The sequence below is a fragment of the Macrobrachium nipponense genome, chromosome 2, assembly GCF_015104395.2.
Source record: "Macrobrachium nipponense isolate FS-2020 chromosome 2, ASM1510439v2, whole genome shotgun sequence".
Classification (NCBI taxonomy): Eukaryota; Metazoa; Arthropoda; class Malacostraca; order Decapoda; family Palaemonidae; genus Macrobrachium; species Macrobrachium nipponense.
The window spans coordinates 28,812,104-28,821,249 of NC_087201.1; the positions used below are offsets into that span (position 1 = coordinate 28,812,104).

Consider the following 9,146-nt stretch of genomic DNA (forward strand, 5'->3'; position numbering starts at 1 on the left):
TCGTAATAATTTACTAATTCGTCCTGTTATTATGTCCGCAGATGTCTCATTATCTTTTTGTTCTGGTTTTGCATTCTATTATGGAAACCTCATAGGGAAGATTTCCCTTGAGCTAAGTCTGACTGTCAGGCATCCTTCTTGCATGTGAACTTATTAAGGGGAGGATGGGGAACTTCCAATTTACCTTTCCCTGCAGCATCCTGTTCGTTCTTAACACATGGGAGAGGAGCTGTTGAAGGATTCTATTTTGTCTACTTTGATGACCATCTGATAAGAAGCCTCCATACAGTATGACCCATGGTGTGACGAAGGTGGAGTTACAGCATCTCATTCCGGCGTCATTCAAATAGGCTGATCTTTGACTCTTGTTTTCTTCAAGCCCCTTTCAGGGTAGTTACAAGAGCATTTACCTGTGCCCACTGGTTACCTTTGTTTCGATACGGTTGCAGAATCTTTCCGATACATTGGGGTCAATATTGCTTCATTACTTTGTGGATAATCACAGTAGCGACTTTTGTCCATTTTTTTAATTTCTGACGCCACAGATTTTAATGGATAAAGGCTTACCAGTGAATACATACATGCATATATATATATATATATCTATATATATATATATATATATATATATATGTGTGTGTGTGTGTGTGTGTGTGTGTGTGTGTGTGTGTGTATGTGTGTGTGTGCATATATATACTATATGTAAATATATGCCTATATACACACATATACATACACACACACACACATATATATAATATATATATATATATATATATACATATATATATATATATATATATATATATATATATATATAAATCATTGCATTTGCATCAATATTTTCATTAATTTAGAAACACGGTTCTCCCTGTAGACGACAGCACTAAAAGTTAAAGGTCCTTCATCTACTATATAATGATAATATCAACTAATCAAATTTTGAAACAGAATACGAGCGGATATTGCTTATTCTAGCTTATCCTGGTAAGATTTGCCGAAACAGCCATTTTTCTAAAATACTATCATACCGAGAGAAGCCAAAGAACTTACAATTTGCAGTAGACGTTTGGGTAGCGAGCCAGCTCTGTCATTTGCTCGGACCACGGATCAAATATTCCTTTGGCAATGTAAGGTTTTGCCAGATGGTCAACGACAAATTTGCACTCAGGTGATTTGCTTACCAGAACTGTTGCTGCTTTGACAAGTGGAGGCCTGGAAGTAATAGCAATGATAAAATATGAGACAAAGAAAAGAGCAAAACATAAAAGTTTACAAAATGCGTTGCTTATATATACTTAAGGACGTAGTGAGTGAAAAATACTAAACTCAACTCTGTGCACGTTCTGTTTCTTTCCCGTCAAAGCTGGCAAATTTACATTCTAAGGAAATTATATAAATTTCAATATTGTTCATAATCATTGCCCTTCATTTACAGACATCTAAACAACCAACAATAAAGAGTTTACCACAGGGCGTACCTTAGACTTCAAAATCTCCATTTACTGCTAACATGTTGTGCCTCTAAAACTGATAATTATTTTTTGTTGGTACAAAAGCCTAAGCACTGTAATTAGTTATTGATAATGAATGGAACTTATAAACAAGATAACATTTAGACAATTTATAGCTGATCTTCCTAATGAAATACAGAAGATAAAGGCAAGTAAACATGTTTTATCATCGACTATTACAGTTAGTACAAGAATATGCAATATGTCAATTTTTAATCGCTTGTATTACGATGAATTAGCGCAAAATTTCATTCTTCTTTCCTCCTGATTAGTGTCAAAATTACCAACAGAGGATAAAATTAACGCTACCTAATGTTTCATATGAGAACCGATACGGGAACAAATGGGTCACGAAATTTTTGGTGATCAATTTTACCTGAGAAGAAGATCGTATGTTAGGTTCTGGCGAGCGAGAGCCTTCATGCTAACGGCCACTTCATCCTTCATAAAGAATTCTTCCTGGTGAGTTTCGAGGTCCATTATGTGCCGTATGCCAACGAGCAGAGGTACGTCCGCCTTCAGTTCCTTCAGGCGTTCCCCGAACTGATTGTTTTTGCGTTTAGAGGGAAAGAGGTAGGTAATTGGTGGAATAAGATGGTTCGAGAATGGTGAACGTTCAGTTTTAAAACTCGCAAATAGAGGGGAAGGGGTCGTTCTTTGTGAAAATATGATAAGAATATTTTGATATGCCATTTAGTCTTTCAATATATTATTGAAGCAAACTCCAAAATTTTCCATTTGATTTATACAGCGCTATGAAGCAGTAACAATAAAGATATGCTGTACAGAGCATTTGAATGGGCTGTGATAAGTAAGGTTGGGGCAAATCTGGGATTATAGCGAGATCTTTTATTAAATTACTTTTTGTTAAGTAGGTTCAATATCAACACAGAAATTTGCGGGCTTCAGTTTTCCAATGGTTCACTCTCTGTGGAAAAACTAAAGAAAAAAAATGGAAACTAACAAAAAGCAAGAGCGATCGGAGACTAGAAACCGCCTAAGTAAAATGTACGGAAGAGTACACTCATATCTTTTTACGTAATCCTAAAGCAGAGACAATGAAACCAAAGCTAAAACATAACCTGCTGGGTAGAAGCAATTAATGTATTAATGTAAAAGTTTTATATATATATTTATATATATATATATATATATATATATATATATATATGTATATATATATATATATATATATATATATATATGTATATATATATATATATATATATATATATATATATATATATATATATATATATACATCGAGCTACAAATGTCCTTTAATATCTAATTCGTTCTACCTCGGAATTAATATATTTTCATATATGTTAACCAAAGGGGAATTTTTTAGTCGATATAAGGATCGGTGCGGTGTGGTTTAAAGGCTTCACTGTGCGTCCTGGATTTATTGGGTTCGATGGTTTGAGCCCGTGAGCCGACAAATCGCTTATCGACTAAAAAATTCCCCTTCGGTACATATATGAAAATATTTTAATTCCGAGTTAGAACGAATTAGATATTAATGGACATTTGTAGCTCGATTTATATATTAGTATACACACACACACACACACACACACACACACACACACACACATATATATATGATAGGTATATATATATATATATATATATATATATATATATTGTATTCCTGTTCATAAATATTAATGTTGGTCCGCACCGATTTTAGATTAATTTTAGATTCATTCACAAAGGCGTAATGTTATGCGGTCAGCGTTTCGTCTTGATCAAAACCGGGCTTGAAGGCGTAGTAAAAAGGGTGAAGGGAGGAATAGGTGTGTGTCTAGCCCGAAATTAAATTGAAATATAAAATTTTGAATATAAAAAGGTAGAGAGAAGCGAAACAGAATCATAGCTTAACCACTGAGGAAATGAATCGGTTATTGAATAGATATTACTAATTACCACTGAGTGTATGTGGGAAGTAGTTGCTTGAGGAGGAGTACATGCGTGGTTGTGAGACAACTTTGTCAGTCATTTCAGCAGAATTGTAACAAAAGAGGTACATGCAGACCAAGACCACTTTTTGGCAGAGACTGTCATGCACTACAGCAGGGAGAAAAGAAAGTGCTAAGACAGACGACACTGAATCAAAACTTAATGAAATCGGATGCTCACCTGTGGACAGGATGGATCTAAACCAGCGACGATGCCTTTGATACAAGGATTCTCTTTGGCTAGGCTCATAACCCATTCTGTAACAAGGGGCACGAATATCACCAGCTGATAATCCTACCAAAACAATACTGCCGCGAAAACGTTTGTCATTCTTACTTGAGGCATTCGACATAGTTACTACGGGAAATATGTAGTCACATGACATGTCACCAGCTTTCGCAAGATTTTGAATTCTTACTTGCTTCGTCAGGGGAATCATTCAGACACTGCACAAAGACGAACTGCTTCACCGGGGTCTCGGAAGCAGCGGCCAGCAAGTCTTTCACTCGATGGTTTCGGTGGATAACCATATCTGGAGTCGGCCATGGGTACTTGAAACGTTCCAACTCCCATATATCTGGAAGAGATTACTCCATTATGCTGGAACGCCTCATGTAGAATCCTTATTCGATAAGTGATAAAAGTAACAACATAAAACTTTAGAATTAAGAACTCTGAAAATTCCAGAATCGTGCTCTTTTATGTGTACTACAGCACTAATTAATGAGAAAATGCCACTCGTGTCTTCAGAACTACTTTATCTACCTTCAGAATACTAACAACAAACTATTGAGCAGATAGAAATCTACTGACAAATATGCTGGTGCACAACCCTTGTTATATTGAGGAAAAAACTTAGCGTTTTTTCTCGGCAGAAACCATCAAGGCTATACGTGATCAAACTTATATGAAAAAGGAGGTATTATTAAAATACTTTCTAGATTAGAGAGACACACACACATATATCTATATCTATAAAGATATATATATATATGCGCATACACACACATATATATTATATATATATATATATATATATATAGGATATATATATAGTAATATATATATATATATATATATATATATATATATATTTATAAATAAGTATGTATGGAAAATGCCATGAAGGAAAAGTGAAGCAATGGAGTGATTGCTAGGCCTTTCGATATATTGTCCTGTCGTGGGTCGAAAGGCCTAGTAACCTCTCCGTTGTTTCACTCTCCTGCGTGTCATTTGCCTTTATTTATGTAACATTCACCACGTTTCATATATTCGTGAAACATTTATACATACATACATACATTTACACACACACATTTATATATATATATATATATATATATATATATATATATATATATATATATATATAGTATATATATTATAAGCGAATACCAGTGGAAAGTGGTAGGCAGAAATCCAAGCGCTTTCGTCTTTACTATGACATCGTCAAGGAACGAATGAAATATAATTGGAAGAGACTTATCAGGTAAACAAAAAGATCAAGAATACCAGATGGTTAATTGTTAACAAAAGGCATACTTGATCTTTTTGTTTACCTGATAAGTCTCTTTCCAACTGTATTTCATTCGTTCCTTGACAATGTCTTAGTAAAGATGAAAGCGCTTGGATTTCTGCTTACCATTTTCCTGCGGTATTCGCTATTTAATGAGGGCACGTGCATCTACCGTGATTTTTTAGCATATACACACACACATATATATATATATATATATATATATATATATATATATATAATATATATAATGAATTATCACATCGAACCGTGATCCATTTATATATCAATTTAAGCTACAAATGTCCTTTAATATCTAAATTCACTTAACCTCCCAAATGATACATTTTCATATATGTACCGAAGGGGAATTTTTTAATTGATAATAATTTCGTCCCCCCATGGGATCGAACCACCGTCCAAGTGGACGGGGACGAAATCAGGACAGTCAGTGACTGTCCTGATTTCGTCCCCGTCCACTTGGACGGTGGTTCGATCCCATGGGGGGACGAAATTATTATCAATTAAAAAATTCCCCTTCGGTACATATATGAAAATATATCATTTGGGAGGTTAAGTGAATTTAGATATTAAAGGACATTTGTAGCTTAAATTGATATATATATATATATATATATATCATATATATATAACAAATATATAATATATATATATATAGATATATATATATATACAATATTATATATATATATTGAACGCCCTTGCAGTTGCATAGTAAACTAATTATTCCTCCCATCCATTATTCATTTTGGAATATTTCCTTTGTACCGACAAGCCAGAAACATGCTGGTCTGCCTGTAAATTACTCTCAAACTAAAGGCATTCAACTACAAGTGCCGTTCCGTTTTTTCAACGCTTTTTAATTACTCTTGTAGTCTCAGTTAAGTCAGTCGCTCTTCAGCTTTCATTGACGCATCATTCAGATCTCTAAGATCTGCCTTTCGTCCATCCTATGCGTTCAACACCTTTCAACACTCACGCCATCGACTAGGATAAATACACCTGACGAATAATAAATTGCAAAATTCCTCTCCATTAAATGCCAAGGAGGCAGAAATGATAGAAGAGTAGGATTCTTATTACATCCAAATACTGAATAACCTAACTAGAGAAGATTAAATTTTACTTGAAAAGGTCGAAAGTGAAGCACTCTCTTACTTGTGTAGTCGCTTACAGACTGATAATCAAAGTATAAGATGGTACGAATCACTGGCGATAATAGATACTTCAGAGATAACACCAACAAAGGCAAATTTTTCTTCTATTTTGAAGAGTAAATGAGAGAAAACGACACAAAACTGATCATTTGATGATCAAGTTAAACAAAGGAAATTACGAAACTGAGCGAAGGCAAAAATCTTTATTGAAGCTAATGTTGTCAATACAGTCTTCGAATCTCCACGTTCCTACAACACAAGTCCTATCGCAAAGAAAAAAGGAGCGTCAACGGCCCAAAAATTATTTTTGAAGGATTACGAATTATTATTATTATTATTATTATTATTATTATTATTATTATTATTATTATTATTATTATGACATTTCAAAAAATTCCTATCTTAGAAGGAAAAGACGCCTCATTGCCCAAAATGGATTTTTACTTACGGGCACTGCAAGGTTCACGATGGTTGCAACTGTGCCTGTCACAGTCTTCCTCACCGTTAGATCATTAACCAAATTCACATTTCTATTTTGAAGGTTGATTCCCGGGATCTTTTCTAGATAGTGACCCCCAAGGGTTTTCGGGAGTCGTTATCTAGGACAAATATTTCTTTGTGGTCATTATATTTATGATATTTGTAGTCATTTGATAATTATGTTTTTACGGTAATCCCACGGGCTTGTACTCAACGCGCCGCAAAGGTGGATACTACATTATCGGGTTAAAACTCTTGGGGGTCACTACTAGCTAGGAAAGATCAGATTCCCGTTACGAGCTGCTCTAGACGCAAGAACCCTTGCCACCACATGACTGGCTTATTCTAACAACAACAAGGACTAAAAATCATATTAAAGGATCTCTTGAAGATGATAGCGTGAGCTAAATGATTGTTTTGTAGTTTTTTCAATTAAATTGTGTATATATCAAGAAAAAAACTCGACAAAAATTTCACCTGATGGTCTAGCCTCTTCTAGTTATTATTATTATTATTATTATTATTATTATTATTATTATTATTATTATTATTATTATTATTATTATTATTATTATTATTATTATTATTATTATTATTATTATTATTATTATTATTTATCACAGTCCTCGAATTCGACTGGGTGGTATTTACAGTGTGGGGTTCCGGGTTGCATCCTGCCTCCTTAGGAGTCCATCACTCTTCTTACTATGTGTGCCGTTTTAGGATCACACTCTTCTGCATGAGTCCTGGAGCTACTTCAGCCTCTAGTTTTTCCAGATTCCTTTTCAGGGATCTTGGGATCGTGCCTAGTGTTCCTATGATTATGGGTACAATTTCCACTGGCATATCCCATATCCTTCTTATTTCTATTTTCAGGTCTTCATACTTATCCATTTTTTCCCTTTCTTTCTCTTCAACTCTGGTGTCCCATGGTATTGCGACATCAATGAGTGATACTTTCTTCTTGATTTTGTCAATCAACGTCACGTGTCTATTTGCACGTGTCACCCTATCTGTTCTGATACCATAAGTCCCAGAGGATCTTTGCCCGGATCGTTTTTCTATCACTCCTTCAGGTTGGTGCTCGTACCACTTATTACTGCAAGGTAGCTGGTGTTTCTTAAACAGGCTCCAGTGGAGGGCTTTTGCCACTGAATCATACCTCTTTTTGTACTGGTTCTGTGCAAGTGCCGGACATTCGCTTGCTATGTGGTTTATGGTCTCATATTATGTATTGCACTTCCTACATATGGGAGAGATGTTATTTCCATCTATGGTTCTTAGGGCCTGATCTTGTGCCGCTGTTATCTTCCCTTCAGTTTCCTTCTTGAGCTCTCCCCTCTGTAACCATTGTCATGTCATCACTGGCCAGTTCTTTAGTCTGTCTCATGTATTGTCCGTGCATTGGTTTGTTGTGCCATTCCTCTGTTCTGTTTGCCATTCTCCTGTCTCTGTATATTTCTGGGTCTTCGTCTACTTTTATCAGTCCTTCTTCCCATGCACTCTTGAGTCACTCGTCTTCACTGGTTTTCAGATATTGCCCCAGTGCTCTGTTCTCGATGTTGACGCAGTCCTCTATGCTTAGTAGCCCTCTCCCTTCTTCTTTTCGTGTTATGTATAGTCTGTCCGTATTTGCTCTTGGGTGTAGTGCTTTGTGTATTGTCATATGTTTCCTAGTTTTCTGGTCTATGTTGCGGAGTTCTGCCTTCATCCATTCCACTATTCTTGCACTGTATCTGATTACTGGCACTGCCCATGTGTTTATGGCTTTTATCATATTTCCGGCGTTGAGTTTTGACTTGAGTATCGCCTTGAGTCTCTGCATATATTCTTTCCTGATCGTGTCCTTCATCTCTTGGTGTTTTATATCCCCTCCTTCCATTATTCCCAGGTATTTGTATCCTGTCTCATCTATGTGTTTGATGTTGCTCCCACCTGGTAGCTTTATCCCTTCAGTTCTCGTTACTTTGCCTTTTTGTATGTTGACTAAGGCGCATTTTTCTATTCCAAACTCCATCCTGATGGCCCCAGATACAATCCTTACAGTCTGATTAGGGTATCTATTTCCTTGATGCTCTTACCATACAGCTTGATGTCGTCCATGAACATCAGATGGTTGATTCTGTTGCCTCTTTTCTTGAGTTGGTACCCGGCATCCATCTTCTGTAATACTTTTGTCATGGGAATCATGGCTACTACGAAGAGTAGTGGGGACAGTGAGTCGCCCTGGAAGATCCCTCTCCTGATATTAACCTCTGCTAGTCTTATTCCAGAGCTTGTAAGTATTGTATTCCAGTTGCGCATTGTATTTTGAGGAAGCTGATGGTGTTTTCCTCTGCCCCATATATTTTCAGGCATTATTCTATTAGCCATGTGTGTGGTATCATGTCGAAGGCTTTCTTATAGTCTATCCATGCCATGCTTAGGTTGGTTTTCCTTCTCTTACTGTTCTTCATTACCATTTTGTCTATCAGCAGCTGGTCTTTTGTGCCCCTA

At 35.8% G+C, this 9,146-nt stretch overlaps 2 protein-coding genes across 8 annotated transcripts in view; one reads left to right on the top strand and one right to left on the bottom strand.

Moving 5' to 3' along the window:
* The window catches only part of LOC135220501 (L-fucono-1,5-lactonase-like), a gene marked incomplete at its 5' end in the record, with an annotated part of 7,144 nt that extends 3,091 nt beyond the window's left edge, over positions 1 to 4,053 (bottom strand). Inside the window, 4 exon segments of the mRNA XM_064257642.1 lie at positions 1,054 to 1,215; positions 1,891 to 2,057; positions 3,657 to 3,733; positions 3,895 to 4,053. Of these exon segments, the coding sequence (XP_064113712.1) occupies positions 1,054 to 1,215; positions 1,891 to 2,057; positions 3,657 to 3,733; positions 3,895 to 4,053 (565 nt within the window).
* LOC135220502 (RING finger protein 145-like) overlaps positions 1 to 9,146 on the top strand; it is a 344,353-nt gene that overhangs the window by 220,212 nt on the left and 114,995 nt on the right. The window lies entirely within an intron of this gene.